This window comes from Euleptes europaea, chromosome 6 (assembly GCF_029931775.1).
Source record: "Euleptes europaea isolate rEulEur1 chromosome 6, rEulEur1.hap1, whole genome shotgun sequence".
NCBI classification, from domain to species: Eukaryota; Metazoa; Chordata; class Lepidosauria; order Squamata; family Sphaerodactylidae; genus Euleptes; species Euleptes europaea.
Window position 1 is genome coordinate 24,047,343 of NC_079317.1, and position 20,967 is coordinate 24,068,309.

General features: G+C 44.2%; 2 protein-coding genes across 2 annotated transcripts in view; one reads left to right on the forward strand and one right to left on the reverse strand.

The window, feature by feature from the left end:
* ASB2 (ankyrin repeat and SOCS box containing 2) overlaps positions 1-4,804 on the forward strand; it is a 30,164-nt gene extending 25,360 nt beyond the window's left edge. Inside the window, exons 9-10 of the mRNA XM_056850766.1 lie at positions 1,330-1,483; positions 4,580-4,804. Of these exons, the coding sequence (XP_056706744.1) occupies positions 1,330-1,483; positions 4,580-4,716 (291 nt within the window). The 3' untranslated portion in view covers positions 4,717-4,804. The remainder of the gene's footprint in view (positions 1-1,329; positions 1,484-4,579) is intronic.
* A 5,504-nt stretch (positions 4,805-10,308) lies between these two features.
* Positions 10,309-11,094, reverse strand: FAM181A (family with sequence similarity 181 member A). The gene has a single exon (XM_056850763.1). The coding sequence runs from the start codon at positions 11,086-11,088 to the stop codon at positions 10,309-10,311; it is 780 nt and encodes a 259-aa protein (XP_056706741.1). The 5' UTR covers positions 11,089-11,094.
* Positions 11,095-20,967: the final 9,873 nt, after the last annotated feature.

Genomic DNA, 20,967 nt, shown 5'->3' on the forward strand with positions numbered 1-20,967 from the left:
TGAAAGACCTCTGCCTGAGACCCTGGAGAGCCGCTGCCTGTCTGAGTAGACAATATTGACTTAGATGGACCAAGGGTCTGATTCAGTATAAGGCAGCTTCATGTGCTCATGTGGGCCTGTTTGAGTTTTCCAGAGGTCTGCCGACCCCCAAGAGCAGGAGGAATGTGTGCGGTGCAGGGTCAAAACTTAGCTGTAACATGGTGTTTCCTTAGAAAAGTTTCCAGATGCAGTATGTGACTCCTGTAGTTTAAAGTATATAGAGTAATGGGACTGGGGAAAGTATCAACTTGATCTCCCAGGGAACCACTAACAGTTAGGGGGACAGCAGATGAAACTTTGGAATGGCTTAGCTCAATCTTACGGGAAGAGGGATCCAAGTCGACAATAACTTATCATACTCCAGTGATGTCCAAAGTTTTATTGATATTTACAATTGGATCACTTCTTGCTGCAGTTTCTTATATATGTGTTGACAGCATCCCATACTTACTCTTGGGTAAAAAAAAAAATCCTTCTCAGCCATGAAGCAAACTGTGCTTTCTTGGGTAACCCACAACTCTCAATACATCATAAGACAGTCATGAAGATATGTGAAGTTCTACGCAGTGTAAAGAGCTTCATACATTGATAAGTACTAAAGGAATTATGAATAATCATTCAGTCCTTCGTGCCAATGTGAAAGGCTGGGACAAAAGTTTCATAAAATGCTTAATGAATTCGAAATAAGCATATAAGGAATGTAACCTCAATAGGAATTTATCCACAGGCCACTAGAGGGCATTTAAACCATTTCAGAGAGCAAAAGAGAGAACTGTTAAGTGCGGTTTTTTGACATGCTCTTGCTTTCTTCAGACATCTTGTTTCATCTCATTTAGTACATTAGGAATGGGACACAGGTTTCTAACATACAAATGCAATACAAAATGGGCCTGTTTGAGTTTTCCAAAGGTCTGCCAAACCCCCAAAGCAGGATTTCGGGAGCACAGAAGACTGTGGGAGCAGAGGGAAGGGGTGGGGTGGGGTGGGGGGAGCTCCATTCTGCAACAACTGCTGAGATTATAGTGCATAGGATCTAGCCCATAATATGCATGATAGCAGATATTTTGCCTGATGTTGTATCATAGTTATTAGATTCTGGTATACATCAGCAACTGGCACACACCATAATAAAATAAATAGTATCTAGGATATAGATGCGGTTGAAAAATATGCTTATATCATGCCTGTTACTTTTCCTTTATATGCATGCAAAGCCAGTAGTCATTCTTCAAGAATGAGGTTTGACTCCCTAACAGTATATCTGAAGTGTATCTCATTTCCCTGTTCTAGTTTTGCGAAATGGTTTCTACCCCAGAGATGAGTCGTTGGGCAGGGCCAATCATTGACGTCCTTCTGGATTACGTGGGCAATGTGCAACTTTGTTCCCAGCTGAAGGAGCATATTGACAGCTATGAAGGCTGGGTTAATATTAAAAAGAAAGCAGGTAGGTGACTATGATCGGCTGCTTAACACAGCCAGCCAAGAGTTCTCATTTACCCTGTAAATTCACTGGCAAGTCGGTACAGGCAATCCTCCCTGGACCAAAAAAAGTCCTCTGTTGTCTGATGTCCGTCATAGGAATTTGGTTTAAGGACAAAGAAAATATTAGAAATCAACTGTGCCTATTAGATTAATGCATTTTGGTGGCTTTATTGGAGGCAAAAGATTCTTGATTCAGACAAGCTGCAAAATTCTGGTTTACTTCTGGTTTATTTTAACGATGATTAATTTATGAATCTAGAATTCTGCTAGCAGATGACCACTCAAATCCTGATTTGCCTCAACAAAAACTGGTTTCATTGCCTTTACTCTGTAGCCAGCGAGGGTGGCACAGGGGAAGAAGCTAGGATTAAACCAGGTTCGCATACTGTGAAACCATAGCTAAGACTAACTGTGGTTAATAAACCACGGTTCCAACCACGGTTTCAGATCCTGGTTTGAGGGATTCTAATGAACCATTGTTAGTGGAGTGGCCGGAGTTAAGATGATCACACAAACTATAGTTAGTTAATTAAAGAGGTCACACCTTGCCTACTTAATCTTTTGCACTGAGGCTTTGAGGGGAGGTCTTATTTGGAGATTCAGCCTGAACCTTGGTTTGACCACTGTCTACTCAAGGCAAGGGTGAATATGGCACCAACACCTCACAAAAGGGGGAGCAGTTTTAGAAAGGTCTACCCATGGAGACTCATGGATCCCACTGAATTCCAGAATGCTCTGAGGGATTTTAGGATTCCAAACACATGCTCTGTTGAGGGTGTGGTGGGAGTGTGGAACATGAAGCTCCTGGAAGCTATTGACTAGATTGCCTCTTGTTGTCCTGCCCTTGGGAAAGAAGCCAACCCTGTGGTTTCCCATGGAGCTGGGTGACCTAAAGCGGGCTGGAAGACATCTAGAAAGACACTAGCAGAAAACTCACACTGCATCCAACAGAATTGCTGTAGAGCCCACTAGATGAACTATGAAGCAGCAGTTACAGCAGCAAAGATATAAGAACATAAGAAAAGCCATGCTGGATCAGACCATGGCCCATCAAGTCCAGTAGTCTGTTCACACAGTGGCCAACCAGGTGCCTCTAGGAAGCCCCCAAACAAGAGGACTGCAGCAGCACCATCCTGCCTGTGTTCCACAGGCAATGTTATTTCTCTGTAATTATTGCACCAGTTAGTTCACAACCATCCCAGTTGTTTAAGGTATCATGACATCTGCTGACTCCTGAATCTGAGCCTTTACTGTCTCAGGAAGAGACAATTAGCTGCGACACTTTTGCAAAGTTTTTGCTGATAAAAATAACAAGAATATGCTCTGATCTGGCTGCTGGCTGTACTATCGGCCAGGCAGAAGGAATGCCTAATGCTTGCCCTAATACTTTTGACCCAGTTATTATAATGGGTGTTAACAAGATCCTGGGATCTGTGAGGGCCAGCTCTTGTGCAGTAGGTCCTTGCCCATTCTGGCTGCTAAAATCAAATGAGTTTAGGGAGGCATCCACTCTCCTAGCTTTCCACAAACTATGCAAAGCTGAATGAATCAGGATTTTTTTTTAACACAGATAACAGGGCTCTAATGTAATGAAATGGTTCAGAAAGGTGCTTTGGTAAAAGGATAGGGACTGCGTATAGTATGTATTGGCTGTTGCTGTAGTCTGCTCCTATTATGTAATTTCCGCATCGTGTTAATGCTTACACTTTATTTCAGCTTTGTTTCAACTGTTTCAGATTTCTGCTTGTTTTCAGATTTCTGCAGTTCAACCCCTACTGCATTGTTTATTGAATGGCCCATCCTGTTGATTGTTTATTTACTCAATTTATACCCCGTCTTTCTCCCCAATGAGGACCCCAAGTGGCTTACATCATTTTCCTTTCCTCCATTGTATCCTCACAACAACCCTATGAGGTAGATTAGGCTGAGAGAGAGTGACTGGTCCAAGATTACTCAGTGAGCTTCCTTAGTAGAGCGGGGATTCGAACCTGAGTCTGCCAGCGCTCTAATTACTACACTACCCAGGCTATTGACTTACACTGTGTAATCCGCCTTGAATCTCAGTGAGAAAGGTGGGATATAAATAACATAAATGAAAAAACACTATGTTTTCATGTGAAGTTTGAACGGAGCCTGTCTAAATTTTGCAATTGAAAACAGACACAGAAAAAAGAAAACTTTAAATATTCAGTTCCCTCACTACTTAAGTGTGGAAAACAGTAATATCATCTCATTGCCCCCACCCAAAAGCCTTCCTAGGTCATCTGTGAGGTGTACCGAATGATACTCTTAACAAATGTATTCAGCTCTGAGTAGAACCTAGTGCAATTCTTTGCTCCCACAGTGATGCCAAAAACAGTGTACTAAAATGTCAGATTTCTGATAATCAGAGATAAAACTAAACTATCAACAAAATCAGAGAGCAGCTTTTGATTAACTGCATCATGTCATACTGTTGGTTGGAATCTCTTATTTGAATGCTCATACATTCATCATCATAAATTTATTACGGTCATTCACCAGTATTAATGCTCATACATTGAATGTTTGAATGTTTCATATTTTAATGTTTCCTGCAAACAGAAGTAGAGCATATTAGGGAAACATGTTCTAGCAAAAAGGAATTGCTGAGGGTGAAGTTCTCAAAAATCCCAAGGCATAGAAGAAAAACCCAGCGTTGTTGTCAGCATGACACAATATGTGAAATGTTCACTCTCAGAATAGGCGCATCTATGAAAAGGCTTGGAAGGCTTTAAGAGGGGAGTGGACATGTTCATGGAGGATAGGGCTATCCATGGCTACTCGTCAGAATGAATAATAGTCATGATGCATAACTATTCTCTCCAGTATCAGAGGAGCATGCCCATTACATTAGGTGCTGTGAAACACAGGCAGGATGTTTGTGTGCTTCCTAGAGGCACCTGGTTGGCCTCTGTGTAAACAGACTGCTAGACTTGATGGGCCTTGGTCTGATCCAGCATGGGTTTCCTTATGTTCTTATGTTCTTCTAAAGTGCTCTGATGACTCACATATACTTTGGTGTTGGTGTTGTTCCCAGAGCTTCCAAGGCCACTTGCACACCTTTGCCGGATCAAAGTTCGAACTGTGATTGGAAAGGACCGTATACCTCTTATTGATAGTTTGCCTTTGCCGGGAAGACTGATCCGCTATTTACAATATGACTTTACTCACTGACCTGAGATGAATCTGGCTATCAAAAATATCCTGGAGGGACATCCATGTTTATGACAGGACAGTGACACATCATGGAAATGGACTCACAGGAGACAAGGAAAGACTGGCTTTGCTATGTAAGAAGGAAAAAAAGATGCCTGGTAATCAGAATCACAGAAAAAGCTTATCTAACACTGTTTAGAGAATGGGAAACAAGCGAAGGAATTAGGGTAAAATACACTGACAGCAAACAACAGAAAAACGACTATACCATTTTACAAACAAAAACACACACACACACAAATGAGAACTAGGTCTGTAAGGAGATGGTAAAAGAGAGAACAGACCAGTTCAGGAAATACATTTTTTGTACATTATGACTTTCTCTAGGCACACTTGTATGGAAAAATGTAATGTGAATGGGTTGATTTTGCTAATTGTATTATTATAATGGCACTTTCCCCAGCTTTACAGTTATGAAAATTGCTACCAACCAGAACTGTACTAATCCAGTTTCCACATAATTATGTGCTTGACTGTGTATCAAGAAATAACCAGGATAGCTCCTGTGGGCATCTCATGTATTTTGGGAATTGCTCCGTAGCTAAAAGCATCTTGATCTTACAAAAAGATCTTTAAAAATCCTAGTTGCATTTAAAATTCAGCATCATGTTTCAGTTTAGTTTGCTAGGCTCTCAGCTTTCAAGCTGCTAATTCTGTCTCATTTGACGCCATCTTATTCATATTTTTTCTTAATGTATTTGGCCTTTCTTCTTGAATATGTACTGATTTTACTTCTGAGTGATGAAAGGCCGAGTCTTTAAAAATATTTTTTCTTCCAACACAAGAAACATGGTTAATAATAGATCTAATGAAGAATTAATGACTCCAATAACATAAAGACCTTACCAAAGATTTAATTAGGGTTGCCAACCTCCAGGTGGTGGCTGGAGATCTCCTGCTATTATAACTGATCTCCAGGCAACAGAGTTCAGTTCACCTGGAGAAAATGGCCCCTTTGGAAGGTGGACTTTATGGCATTATACCCCATTGAAGTCCCTCCCCTCCCCAAACCCCACTCTCTTAGCCCCCCCCACCAAAAATCTCCAGGTATTTCCCAACCTGGAGTTGGCAAGCCTAGATTTAATCCATAAGAAATGAATGTACATATATTAAGTAAGCCCAAGAAACAGGGCTGGTAATGTACTGTAGTTCATCTGCTTGAAGTTCTATGTCACCAAAGCCAATGACTGGTGTAGCTCACGGCTAGATGCTTCAGCTTTTAGAAGATGGATTTTATTTTTAATTTTACTTTTAGAATATTGGTGATACCAATAAGCCCAGTGTCACTAAAGGCAGTCTAAAATCATAATACAACAACAACAACAAGAGTTGGTTTTTATATGCCGACTTTCTCTACCTCTTAAGGGAGAATCAAACCGGCTTACAATCGCCTTTCCTTTCCCTCCCCACAACAGACACCCTGTGAGGTAGGTGGGGCTGAGAGTGTGTGACTACTCCAAGGTCACCCAGCTGGCTTCATGTATAGGCATGGGGAATCAAACCCAGTTCTCCAGATCAGAGTTCACTGCTCCAAACCACCGCTCTTAACCACTACACCACGCTGGCATGAGGTGTAATAATTACTACTGAGTAAAACAAAATTCCTTTGTACAGTAATGTTAAGGTTGCAGTTTTATTTGTCGCCTTTTTAAAAAAATAACATGGAAATGTTTTAACTGGTTATGGGTGGAGCAAAGAGGTACTAATTCTTGAATTTAAGAGTCCAATGTTCATATGATGCAGGCACTGAAGAAGTAAGTCAGCTTGTGCACATTAGGGAAAACTTGTTTATTCAGGGTATTGGAGAAAAACAAGCTGAGAAAGGCCCTCCTAGTTCTTCTCATATCGTGCATGCACTAGTAACCTGTAGATTTGTCCATAAATCAGGAAAAATCCCAGTGAATCAGATCTGCAATGTTGAAAAAGTTAGTGCAAACCTCAGGAGGTTCAAGTGCAGCTGCCAGCATAAACTGGAGGGGGGGTCATAACACTTCTGTAAAAATGCTACTTTTTAATATAAAACCTTGATTGTAAATTTGAAAAAAAAGCCGGACTTTATACACTTCTTGCTGTTCCAGTGCATAAAACATTGGCATGAATTGTGATGACAGAAAAACTTTTGTTATCATATTAGATATTCTAGGGATATTCTAGAGATTGTAGTAGCTAATTAATGAATTATTTCTATAGGCATGTGTGCAGTTTGCTTTGTGTTATAATGCACTTTTACATTTTTGGTTTTGTTACAACAGCTTTTATAAATTGGGGGCATGGGCATGTGCAGTATTTATCAAAGTATTGTTTTCAGGTTCCACTGTTTGCATTAAATGTGAGTAAAAATTATCTTTCAGATACTATGTGGCTGTTTTGTAAGATAATTATTTATCATAACTGGAGCAATTTTATGAAGTTGCTTGGTACAGATGTACAATGGTGACCTATATTAAGCTGGGAAAGTTTAAACCAGCCTAAATTGTAATAACCACTGCAGAAAATTTCATTTCCAAAGGCAGTTTTCCCTCATACCTTAAACATATAACACTGTGCACGAATCTGGAGTTCTACATGCACCTTATGTGTACACAGAGGGTTGGATGTAGCACAAAATTTTTGCTTGTGCTTAGGGTTGCCAGGTCCCTCTTCGCCACTGGCGGGAGGTTTTGGGGGCAGAGCCTGAGGAGGGCGGGGTTTGGGGAGGGACCTCAATGCCATAGAATCCAATTGGTAAAGTGGCCATTTTCTCCAGGGGAACTAATCTCTATCGGCTGGAGATGAGTTGTAATAGCAGATCTCCAGCTAGTACCTGGAGGTTGGCAGCCCTACTTGTGCTACAGCTCTTGCACGAGTGGAAATGCAAGGAAAAGATTGAAGAAGCCTCTTGCACTGAATCAAACTTTATATCCTCAATCGCATATCCTCAAGATGTTGTGCAACCAATTTCTGGGCATTATAATACACAAGGATGAATGCACTAGCTGTTATACAAGATATTGCACATGTGGAACTATGCTAAGTCCATTTAGGTTTCTACTTCTGTATCACTGGATTCATGCCATAACTCTGTCAATGGAGAGGGCAGGCCCACATGCACATGTATAATTGGTGGATCAAAATATTACCAGAGGGCTCAGACTAAACTTCATGCAGTTGCTTATGGGAGCCTGAACCACAATGGTTACGGAAAGATACATACCTGCCTGTGGTTTTTGGAACTTCTCACATGGCCCCTTCCTATATATCAGTCCCATACCCAGTCAATCCTAATCATGTAAAGTACTGGAAAGCCAACATAAAATGACACTGCCATGAAGTTCTCCATTCACTCTAAGACAACTTTGTGAGTAAATTCACAGAAGTTACTAGCCCACCATTTTTCCCCATTTGCCCACAAACATTCTTGTTAGCCATTTGTGGCTATTTATAAACCTGTTCTGGGCTACTGTTTTAATAACGTTTTGGCCATGTCTTCAGCATCACAAAGGGGTCAGGCAGTAGCATAAAAGACATTTCTGTACCTGCTGCAGTTGGAGGGAATGTTTAACATCTGTGAGGTCGACACATGGAGCAATGATGAATGATGATCTGGATGATGAATGGCTGGCTGCATTGACAGATCAAGTAGCTGAAACAAAGTTCTATATTCTCTGTATTTGTAAAAGTCTCTCTCTCTCTCTGTAGGGAGGGTATTATACACCTTGATTCTTAATATTTATTTTTTCCATAATCCATGGGTGGGGGATCACAATGCATTATTTAAAATAAACAAAAGCCAAAGACATGAATCCCCTCCCAGACAGATGCAATCTGACTTTATAGAAAAGCATCCTAAGCCTCTGAACCAGAAGTAGATACGATGGGTAGCTGTGTTAGTCTGCACTAGCAGTAGAAAAGAGCAAGAATCCAGTAGCACCTTAAAGACTAACACAATTTCTGGCAGGGTATGAGATTTTGTGAGCCACAGCTCACGAAAGCTCATACCCTGCCAAAAATCTTTTTAGTCTTTAAGGTGCTACTGGACTCTTGCTCTTTTCTACTGAACCAGAAATGTCTACTAAGATCACCATTTCAGGATTGGGGGGGGGGAGTCACACAAGGTTCAAAAGATATTTTCTTTGATATATTAAACTGTAAAACAGCAGTGTGTTTTATGATTATTTGTTGTTGTTCCTTTTTATACCATATAAACTGGCTGCCCCTCACCCACCCTAAACAGCCCTCATGCTTCTTCTGTTAATCCCTTTCTATATTAGAATAAAAGAATCCAGAGGTAGAATGTGCAGGGTGGTCAGTATGGAAAACACCCCTGAGTTCTAGGGGCCTTTAATTCCTGCAGAACACCTGCAAATTCTTTGCAGCTCACCCACACCTCATCTGTTTCAAGACTCCCCCAATCTTCTCAAGCCGGTCTACTTTTGATAAGATCTTGTTCGTATCACCAAGTATGCAGCAGGCCAAACCAAGGCCACCTTGTATGTACTCAGAGGTCTCCTTTGCTAGTGGTTTACTCCACTATTGCTCTTTTACAAGTACACAGGCGTCCTGTTTTCAGAAGGGATTCAGAACATTGCATCTGAATGATCAGCAACATAACTGAACACTTTTGCATGTGACACCTTTCATTATAACAGAGATCTCTTCTGCTGTGGAATACTGCATATATCACTGCCACTCTCCCAACCACCCCCATTTACACGGCCTCTGCATGCATATTTGATGCTGCTTTATACCATCAGACCTTCCGGCCTTTCTTGCCCTATATTGTCTAATGGGGAGTGGCTCTCCAGTTTTTGCCAGCCCTGCTACCTGAGAAGAGGTGGGGATTGACGCAAGCAAAACATGCTCTGTGCCACTGACCCTTCCCGTAACGGGAAACTTTAGCCGTCCGCCCCAACAGCAAATATGTTACTTAAATAAACCCAATGTATCGCCTGCGCCATTATAGATGTACGCCAAATCAAAGCGAAGTAAAAACTACTTTCTTCAAATGGAGAAAAAAAAGTTTTTAAAAGCATCCAACGGCTTAGCTGATCCCTTTGACCAGCTACTCTTGAGGTTAAAAAGCAGGATCTGCAGCAAGATTAAACAGGAGCCTAGACTGAGGCATCTTAAAAGACTAATCAAAACTGTTAAGTCTTTAAGGTGCCACTGAACTGCTGTTTAATTTTCACAAAAGGGAGCTCTTCTTTTCGCTATGAACGGCAGTCGCTTTAGCAACCGAAGGTAAATCTGAACTGTGGAGACTGAACTGCGGGAACACCTTTTTTTTTAATTTCATTGTTTTGTTCGTTTTAGCCCTTTTTACATGCCAGGAAGAGCAGAGTTCTTGTCGACGGGGGGGGGGGGAAAAGGGTCTCTTTCGCCTCCTTTCTAGCGCTGCCCACGCCAAGGGCAGCCTTGTTGGCGCTCGCTGCCTCGGTGCGCTCCTGCTGCCCACCTGTATCTTTGCTCCAGGGCCGGGATGCTCCCGAGAGGGGCCCGGATCCCCCGGATCCCTTCTCCGGGCGCCTCCAAGAACGGAGGAGGAGGCGGTTCCCAAAAAAAACCCCCCGCCTAAATGTACCCGAAGACGCCGAAGACGGGGGGCGGCTTGGTGGGGATGGGTTTCCACACGACGGGCCGGTGCACCTTCTGGGCCTCCCCGCCGCCCGTGGAGCAGGCCGCGCTTTTCCGCCACAGGCCCAAGGCCGGGAAAGGGGCGGCGGCGGCGAGGGGCGGCGGGTAGACGCCGTTGGAGGCCTGCGGTCCGTGGTACTGGAAAGGGCAGCAGCCCCAGGCGCTCAGCCCCTTGGCGGCCTCCGCCTCGGGCCCGCTGGGGGCTGCGGCCTGGTCGCCGCCGCCGCCGCCGGGCGCTTTCGTCCTCTTCTTCCCCTCGTACAGGGGCAGGTCCTCGGAGGAGGAGGCCGCGGGGAAGGCCGGCCGGGGCTCTTCCCAGAAGGAGGCGGGCAGCTGCCTTTTCCTCATGGGCACTTGGTCGGGCCTGGCGGGGGCGTCGGGAGCGCTGCGGCCGGCGGGCTCCTCGGCGGCCTTGCAGGCCTGGCGGCTCGGGCCGGCGGGCGGGGGCGCGCTGGGGGCGGCCGGGCCTCGCGGCCTCTCCTCAGGCGGCCTGGCGGGCGTCGGCGGGGGGTGGTGGTGGTGGTGGTGGTGGTGGCGGCCGCGGGGCAGGCGGGCCCCGCACCGCTGCGAGAAGCGCTTGAGCTGCTTCTGCAGGTACTTGCGGTGGTCGACGGAGCGGCGGCAGGGCGCCGACTTGTCCAGGGCGGCCTTGATGTCGCTCGAGGCCAGGTTGACGAAGTTGAGGAGGGTCTTCACCTCGCTGTCCGCCGAGGCCATCGCTCACCAGGGGGGCCGGGGCGGGGGGCGAAGGGCCGTCCATGAAGGAGAGCCGGGCCGCTGGGCAGAGCCTGCAAGGAGCACGACAGGTTGGAGTCAGGCACGGGCAGGGACAAGGAAACACCCTGCCAGAAAACAGGTTTTGGTTCGTCTTTCAGGTGCGACTGGGCTCTGGCCCTTCTCTGCTACTCTAGGGAACTCAACAAGGGCAGGAGTCCAGGAGCACCTTAAAGACTAACAAAAATATTTTCTGGTAGGGTATGAGCTTTCGTGAGCCACAGCTCACTTCTTCAGATACAGCTAGAAAGTGAATCCATCTGTCTTTAAGTAGAGGAGAGTGAATTCAGACAAGCATTAGTATGTAAATGTTAACAGTATGTAAATGTGAATAGCAGGCGTGATGGGATTAGGTGTGATATGCAGAAGAGTCTGTGATGTCCAGGGGAGAGATGGGTGTGGAGAAATCAGCATTGGTAATGAGCCACGAATGCAAGGTCTTTATTCAGCCCAGGTAAATGCATTGACTTTAGTTTGAATATCAACTGTAATTCAGCAGTTTCTCTTTCCAATCGCCCTTTGAAATTCCTTTGTAAGAGAACTGCTACTCTTAAATCTGCAACAGAATGACCTGGAAGGTTGAAATGTTCACCCACTGGTTTTTGAATATTGTGGTTTCTGATGTCAGACTTATTTCAGACATTTCAACCTTCCAGGACATTCTGTTGCAGATTTAGGAGTAGCAGTTCTCTTACAAAGGAATTTTAAAGGGAGATTGGAAAGAGAAACTGCTGAATTACAGTTGATATTCAAACTAAAGTCAATGCATTTACCTGGGCTGAATAAAGACCTTGCATTCATGGCCCATTACCAATGCTGATTTCTCCTCACCCATCTCTCCCCTGGACATCACAGACTCTTTTGCATATCACACCTAATCCAATCAAGCCTGCTATTCACATTTACATACTGTTCCTCTACTTAAAGACCAATGGATTCACATTCTAGCTGTATCTGAAGAAGTGAGCTGTGGCTCACGAAAGCTCATACCCTACCAGAAAATATTTTTGTTAGTCTTTAAGGTACTACTGGACTCTTGCCCTTTTTGACTACTGCAAACAGACTAACACGGCTACCCACTGTGAATACTCTAGTGAACTGGCAGAAATGTGTGGCTCCCCCATCTATTAGTGTTTTCTCCTGCCTGCTTTCCCATTCATAATGCCTCCTATGCCCCCTAAGGGAAAGCAGGCAGGAGAAAACACTAATAGATGGGGGAGCCACACATTTCTGCCAGTTCACTAGAGTAGTAGAAAAGGGCAAGAGTCCAGTAGCACCTTAAAGACTAACCAAAATATTTTCTGGTAGGGTATGAGCTTTGTGGCTCACGAGAGCTCATAGACTACCAGAAAATATTTTGGTTAGTCTTTAAGGTGCTACTGGGCTCTTGCCCTTTTCTACTACTGCAAACAGACTAACACGGCTCACGCTGTGGCTCACGAAAGCTCATACCCTGCCAGAAAATATTGTGGTTAGTCTTTAAGGTGCTACTGGGCTCTTGCCCTTTTCTACTACTGCAAACAGACTAACAGGGCTCACGCTGTGGCTCACGAAAGCTCATACCCTGCCAGAAAATATTTTGGTTAGTCTTTAAGGTGCTGTTGGGCTCTTGCCCTTTTCTACTACTGCAGACAGACTAACACGGCTCACGCTGTGGCTCACGAAAGCTCATACCCTGCCAGAAAATATTTTGGTTAGTCTTTAAGGTGCTACTGGGCTCTTGCCCTTTTCTACTACTGCAGACAGACTAACACGGCTACCCACTGTGAGTTCACTAGAGAGTGCTTGCACCCTTAACATGGTAGGAGGTCTTTCTTTCCTTCCATATGCTCAAGACAAAAGCACAGAAGAGTATAACATATGAGTGGAAAAGCATCCAACAAAACCACCTTGGTCACACAAAAACATGCCTGCCGTCTCATAAACGTTATTTGCCGTTCTTAGTGTGGCATGACTCTTGCGAATGGATTAAACTGTAATATTTGGAGAGTCCTTATGCCTTCTAAAAAAAGGAGTATGCAATGCACACCTGACTTGCTTTGCATGTTGCTGTTTTATTAGTGGAATTATGCTGCAGCTCTGTAACACATACCTGTGAAGAAGGTTGTGAGTGAAGCATCTCTAAGAACGAGTGTGACATTGCCATGCCTGTACATAATACCTATTAGTTAAAATGTGAATTCATTGTAAAAATTGCTCTTTTCTGCATTTTATCGTAATTTCTGTCATCCACGTGGGCACACAAATAGGGTAGCAGCAACTCAAAGATTCTTTAACTCTCACCTGTGAAACTTTGGAAAGAAACAACACATCGCTTCTCACATCTGCTGTCACGTTATACACATATTGAATGTGTATACTAACATGCATTCTTAACACTGTTGAGAACTTTCATGTAATTATCCATCACTCTTACAGCTTCACGAATGTGCTCACATACTTGCACAGTTACATCATACACACAGTCTCTTGTGCTTGCATATCATTATGCACAAAGAAAAAGTCCCAGAGAGACAACTTTAGTTGGATGAACAAGCAGTAGGTATAGATAACCAGTAGATCCAAACACGATTGCATGCTGCTCTTTCGTCTGCAAAGACTCCTTACTACACACACACTTCCTTACAGCTGTCTACAAATTGCAAGCTAGACAGTGCGCCCCGCACCATGCGTACGCTCTCATATCCACATCCCTCCCTCCCAAATACCCCCCCCCCAAGTCTTACATGCATCACTTGCTACCACTATGGACCTACTAGTTAATCTTGTTAGACAGGTAGTGTTTAACTTCAGTAGAAATCTACGCATTGCTTTCATGACCTGCAGTTCGACACATACACCCCTCCCAGCTAGATTGTCTGTCAAATATTGAGTGTTACTGTAACTCTGGGGTAGAGAAGAAGCTCACCAGCTAATCTTGTTACATAGGTTAGACTCTACCAACCTTTAGAGAAGCAGCCGGACCCTGTGAGTGTTTTGCAGCACTTGAACAAGCTGAATGAATATCAAGTCCTTCTAGTTAGGAGGCTTTCTCAGGCCAATCAGAAGCCACTTTGTCAAATACAAAGCATCCCAATCAGGCATTAGGCTCCCCGTTCTCACATTCTTTGCCATCACAAATTGTCACCATGGGGACAGCCACAGAAAGACAGCTAATAAATACGATCATTTTCCTGTTATTCCGGCCATTCTTCCCCTTCCAGCCTCCTCCTCCCTTTCCCCTAAATACAATCAAACATGATATGCTGAGGATGAGTAAAGAAAGTTTAGAGGCCCTTTTCTCTAAACTACTCCAAAGCTGTCTGAAGGCTGGCAGTAACCATGCTTGAGTAACACTGGACAATGCTAGTTTGGAAGACCAGGCTAGCCTGCTTTTTAAAAACTGTTCTTGATCAGGGCATTTTTTGCCTCCTTAAAGGGAGGGTGATGTCAGAAAAAGGTAGGAAAGGAACAAATCTCTAAAGAGATGTGCAGATATCCATGGAAAAGGAGCTTGAGCGCTCAAGAATCTTGTCTTTATGTTTGCCCCCTCAATTGAGCCACACAAAAGCTGAATTACCCATTCAAACCACCCGGACAAAGGGATGGAGTTGGATAGTACTCTTGCATCTGTAGTCAAACAGTTAGAGACTTAAATCGAGTCGTCATGATGGAGAAAGAGTTAGACAAAGCCCATAGAATTGCCATCAGCAAACATTTTCCTGTGTCATATTAGTGGGTCTCCATGACTCCCCCTGGCCTGGGGACAATAGCACAAGTTTGCACACTCGACTACTGTCACCCTGCCAACGCTGGCAAGGAGCAGAAACAGGACAATCCTTTAAGGGGAAAGCATGCCCACTGCAGGGAAGGTAAGAAGAGAGGGAAGAAAAGCATGTGAAATGCTAATTGAGCTGCTTCCTTTATTGATCCAGAGTTATGTGAGTCCTCATCCTCCTTACAGGGTTGCCCTTAGGGGTGGCAGTCGCTTAATAGCATGCTAAAGCCAGGAGTTCCACACTGCGGTGTTATCCACGCAGAGATCTTTCAGGACAAGAATTGATGGAAAAGTTGCTTTGAGTGATTTTGAGAATTGTTAGACATTCAGGATTAAAGACAGTTTGTAAAACAGTAGCTCTGGTCAAAACTTGGCTGGAGCAGACACAATCATAACTGTTTCCAATCTTAAACACTGTCTAGTGTCCTCATGGTACATAAAGTGCAGTGTAAGCGTTGTCATACTATGATCAAACCAATGAGAGTACATATCAGAAGACTGTCAGAAGTGGAAAAAAACAATATTAAGAACCCGATCCTTCCCAGTACTTGTTGCCAAGTAAGTGTACACAAGATTGCACAAACCACTTTTTAAAAAGATAAATCGTATGCCAGTAGATGGGATCCTGAAGGCATACATTTTGGAAGTTTAAAATCTACCATATACTTCCTTTTAAATCACAGTTAATTTTATCATTCGATATCTGACATCTTAGAGGATGGCGAAACAAAATTTGAGTCCAGTAGCACTTTTAAGACCAACAGAATGTTGCAGGATAGAAGCTGTCCTTCCTTCCTTTCCCATGGGCTATTCATCTGCCATTTCACACTTTACAAAAGGAGGAAATGAAGATTAATTTTTTTGGTGTAGTATAAGCGTTCGTATAAGTTCACTTCATCAGACACAAAAAAATTGTCATATTTTGAGTATGGTATTACTGTAATGTATATTTTCTTTCTAATCCTTGATGTATGGAAATTGTTCAGGTCCAAAAATTGAAAGTTTACAAACAGACACATGATTGGCTTTTTAAATTATTTCTTTTCCCCCACCCCACCAAGTTGTTTGTCTTAAGGTTATGTGTAAGCACTTGTAAATATGATCTAGTGAATGCTAAAGAATGAAAAACAAAATGTTTCAAAAATAGATTAGTTTGGTTTCAGTCAGGTGCTTTTGCGAGATCACTTCAGATATTCACTAGTCTCGTTAGTGTAATTCAGGTGCCTTCACAGAATTCTGCTAAGCACTGTGGCTCAGTGGTAGAGCATCTGCTTGGCATGCAGAAGGTCCCAGGTTCAATCCCCGGCATCTCCAGTTAAAGGGACTTGGTGATGTGCTGCCAGTCAGAGTAGACAGTACTGACTTTGATGGACCAAGGGTCTGATTCAGGATAAGGCTGCTTCATATGTTCAACCCCAGAGTTTGTTAAAAGGAATCAGAAACTTCCTTCAGAAATGTTATGATCCGGCTTGTACAAAAGAGGGCCCTTTCACACATCCTGAATAATGCACTTTCAATCCACTTTCAATGCACTTTGCATCTGGATTTTACTGTGTGAAATGGCAAAATCCATTTGCAAACTATCGTTACAGACCATTTATGCATGGGAGGTTTTGCCTTGGATTTGCCATGTTGGCATCAAGTTTAACTGCAGGGGTGTGTAGTTGCCAGAAGGTTCATTTTGCTTACAAGAACTTCTCAGCTTTGTCCTGTAATTTGAATCTGGCTTTTTCACCTGAATTGGATGGAGAAGAGCTAAGATGCTACAAAAGATACTTGAAATAAATAATCTATCATGTCAAAAATCTGATTTTTTGTAATCTTTCCAGCACTTCAGCAGCAGTGACCCTTCATAGGGATATGTAGACTATTTTTGCTGATTTCATTTGAGCAGGCCTTCTCAACACAATAGCTGGAAGATAAGTCTACAATTGTGAACAGGAATAGAGATTTAGGAAGAACCCTTCCTCTAAGTACCTCGACTTCTCACTGTGGATTAGCTTCTGTAAGGTAGTAAGTAACTGAGATACATAAAGAAGGGGAGGGATTTGCTAAAGCCTCGGTTGCTTTAATGAGTCCTTTTCATCTGCCAGCTTTGAAAATTGAGTTGAAGTATGTATGTGTGAGTTCCATGTCACTATGTGCAAGACCATGAAGTACACTGGGGGCAGAGAGAGAAAGAGCCATTGGTGGCACCAATTTTAGCACCTATGACTGCATTCCTAATATTACCTGCAAAAATTCAGATAAATAGACCACATTTAGGAGAGTTTCTCTGGACTGAAAAGGAGAATAGCAGCCTCTCTCCCAGTGGTATAGTTTAACAATTGCCCACTGCTTAGCCCATTGACACTTCTACTAATTAACCTAAAATAGCCCCATGATGGCTGCCAGCTTATAGGTGGCTGGTGCTAAAGAACACCTGTTAGAAACAACAACAACAAAAACCTTGTATTTTTCTGAGTTTCCCCCTGCACTTTCTAGGCCTTTTCCTATTGTCCAAACTGAAGCCATTTTAGATCCTAAGCCTTCTCCGCCTTCCAAGAAGCAAATGCCTGCCTGCCTTTCTAAGAAACAGTGTATCCACAACACCAGCTGGGAGACAGTAGGGAGGACAGGCTCATCACCCCTGAAGGTCAGTTCTTTGTTAGGAGAACAAGGATCCTAAAGATATATACGATGAGGACATACAATTTCTGAAGTTCATATAAGAACCCTAGGAGATTCCAGCCTGTCTGATCACCCCAAAGACACTTGCAGCATGTACAGGACATATAATTTTGTATGATCATTCGGATGCACAAAAGCCCCATAGAACAGTTGTTTGTAAGAAGAAGAAGAGTTGGTTTTTATATGCTGACTTTCTCTACCACTTAAGGAAGAATAAAACTGGCTTACAATCACCTTCCCTTCCCCTCCCCACAACAGACACCCTGTGAAATAGGTGGGGCTGAAAGTGTGTGACTAGCCCAAGGTCACTCAGCTGGCTTCATGTGTAGGAGTGGGGAAACAAATCCAGTTCACCAGATTAGCGTCTGCCGCTCATGTGGAGGAGTGGGGAATCAAACCCAGTTCTTCAGATCAGAGTCCACCGCTCCAAACCACCGCTCTTAACCACTATTCCATGCTGGACCTTGAGTAACCACAAGGTCGGCATTTCTGTATAGGAAGATCCAGCTTGTTCTGGAGCAGAACCTCTTCTTCATCTTCAGCAACTGAGCTCTACTGGGTAATTATACTGACTGTGACTTTGTCTTTCTCTGTGGCACAATCTGGGAGCCTATATCAGGTATAGCATGACAGAAGACTTAAGCAAGCACATATCTCCCATTGAAGTCCAAATTCCTTGCTTGGGCTGGGTTGTGGCATTGATTGTGAGCATCTTTGTTGTACCAAAAATGTGCTGAGATATGGAGTCCCAATTACAGCATAGTATAGGCGCTGAGATAGAAATAACCAGCTACTCTGAATGAATTCAAGTCTCCGGGGCCGGACAAACTGCATCCAGTGTTAAAAGAACTGGCTGAAGTGATTTCAGAACCCCTGGCAATAATCTTTGAAAATTCATGGAGAACAGGAGAAGTTCCAGCAGACTGGAGGAGGAAAAATATGGTCCCCATCTTTAAAAAAGGTAAAAAAGAAATCCCAAACAATTATCACCCAGTCAGCCTGACATCAATACCAGGAAAAATGCTAGAGCAGATAATTAAACAGATGGTCTGTAACCACTTAGAAAGAAATGTACGGCTGTCAACAACAAAAAAATTCGGTACAGTTCGGATTCAGCCGAATTTGGCCCTTGTGGGTTCGGTACGTGCTGAAGTCTGAACTCCCCCACTTCGGATCCGTTCAATTCGGCGGGAATTCAAAGTTCGGAAAAAAATTCGGCCGAATAAAGCCATTAAAAACACAACCGCACCTTTCCGCGGCTCTGGGGGGGGGCATTTTTGGGGTTAGAGGTCCCAAACTTTTGGCAGAGCTTCAAAGGACGTTTATTGAAAGACTCCCCAAGTTTTGTAAAGATTGGGTCAGGGGGGGCTGAGGTATGGGCCCTGAAAGGGGTCCCCCCACCCTTAATGTGCATCTCTCAGCAGAGCTTGCCGCCCACGCACAAAGCTCCCAGCCCCGACAACAACTGAGAAATTAGCAAAACAACTGCAAACACAACCTTGTTAAACAACACCTTTGCAACACACAACTGAAACCTCCCCCCTCAAACCAGGGAGCGAGAGACTCGAGGGGGAACACACACCCCAGGCAGAACCGACAAAAGTCCCAGAACCGACGAAAGCCCCCTTTGGCTTCCCCCCCACCCACAGAAACTGCTCCCTCCCCACACACACACAGACTCTGCTTTCCCCCCCACACACACATACACAGGAGAAAAATTATAGATTAAAGCCCCCAAAGGGGTCTTACTGTGGCTGTCTTCTGTTCCATCAAGAGGGGCTGAAGAGAGGACTTGTAAATAATCCAAGATGATTCCAATTAGGCACGGAACGTTTTGCTCTGGAGAAGATGCACATTCATCCCAATAGGGGAAAGGGGAAAGGGGAAAGCCCATATCTCGAGACCCCCTGACCCAATGTTTACAAAACTTGGGGGGTATCTTAAGAACACTGGTCTGAAACTCCGCTCAAAGTTTGGGATCTGTACCCCCAAAAATGCGCCCCCTGCAGCCATGGAAAGAAAAAGGGGGGAGCCTATATCTCGGGACCCCCTGACCCAATGTTCACAAAACTTGGGGGGTATCTTAAGAACACTGGTCTGAAACTCTGCTCAAAGTTTGGGATCTGCACCCCCAAAAATGCGCCCCCTGCAGCCATGGAAAGAGAAAAGGGGGGAGGCGATATTTCTGCCCCCACTGAACCCCATCTTTACAAAACTTGGGTAGTATCTTAAGAATAATTCACTGAAGCTATGCTAAAAGTTTGGGGGCTATATCCCCAAAAAAGCGCCCCCTGCAGCCACATAAATGGAAAAGGGGGGGAGGGAAAAGGGGGAGACCCCCTGACCCAATGTTCACAAAACTTGGGGGGTATCTTAAGAACACTGGTCTGAAACTCCGCTCAAAGTTTGGGATCTGTACCCCCAAAAATGCGCCCCCTGCAGCCATGGAAAGAAAAAGGGGGGGAGCCCATATCTCGGGACCCCCTGACCCAATGTTTACAAAACATGGGGGGTACCTTAAGAAGCTTCATCTGAAGCTCCAGTGGAAGTTTTGTGTCTGTACCCCAAAAAATACGCCCCCTGCAGCCACAGAAAGGAGCGAATGTGCACAAGCACCCCACACACACACACACGCTCTCTCTCTCTCTCTCCCTGGCCGGGCCACACATCAGCTGATTCCTCCAGTACTCAATCCTGACTGATTGGCCAGAAGAAGACCCAGCTTGCCCACCGATTGGCCGGGGGAGGAGAATGCTGCTTACTGACGGTTATGCTGCTTACTGACGGCCGAATTTGCCGAATTTATTCGCGAACTCCCGGACTCGCTGAATTCGGGCCCCCCGGTTGCCCGTCAGTTTTGAGTTCGGTTCCTCCCGAACTAAAACCCACCGAATCAGGGGAAATTCGGCTGATTTTCAGTTCGGGCCGAACCGAATTGACAGCCCTAAAGAAATGCTGTGATCACTGACAGTCAACATGGGTTTCTCAAAAACAGGTCATGCCAAACTGATCTCATATCTTTTTTTGAAGGAGTGACAAGTATGGTAGATGAAGGGAATGCTGTAGATGTAGTGAACCTTGATTTCAGTAAAGCCTTTCATAAAGTCCCCCATGATCTTCTTGAAACAAAGCTAGTAAAAAGTGGGCTGGACACCGCTACTGTTAGGTGGATTGGTAATTGGTTGACCAACCGAACCCAAAGGGTGCTCATTAATGGCACAACTTCAATCTGGAGAGGAGTGACCAGTGGGGTACCACAGGGGTCTGTCCTGGCACCGGTACTATTTAATATTTTTATAAATGACTTGGATGATGGAATAGAGAGCATGCTAATCAAATTTGCAGATGACACCAAGTTAGGAGGGGTAGTTAATACCCCGGAGGGTAGGGTCAGA

Excerpts from the sequence above, each read along its gene's own strand:
- FAM181A (XM_056850763.1), bottom strand. The coding sequence starts at position 11,088 with ATGGCCTCGGCGGACAGCGAGGTGAAGACCCTCCTCAACTTCGTCAAC.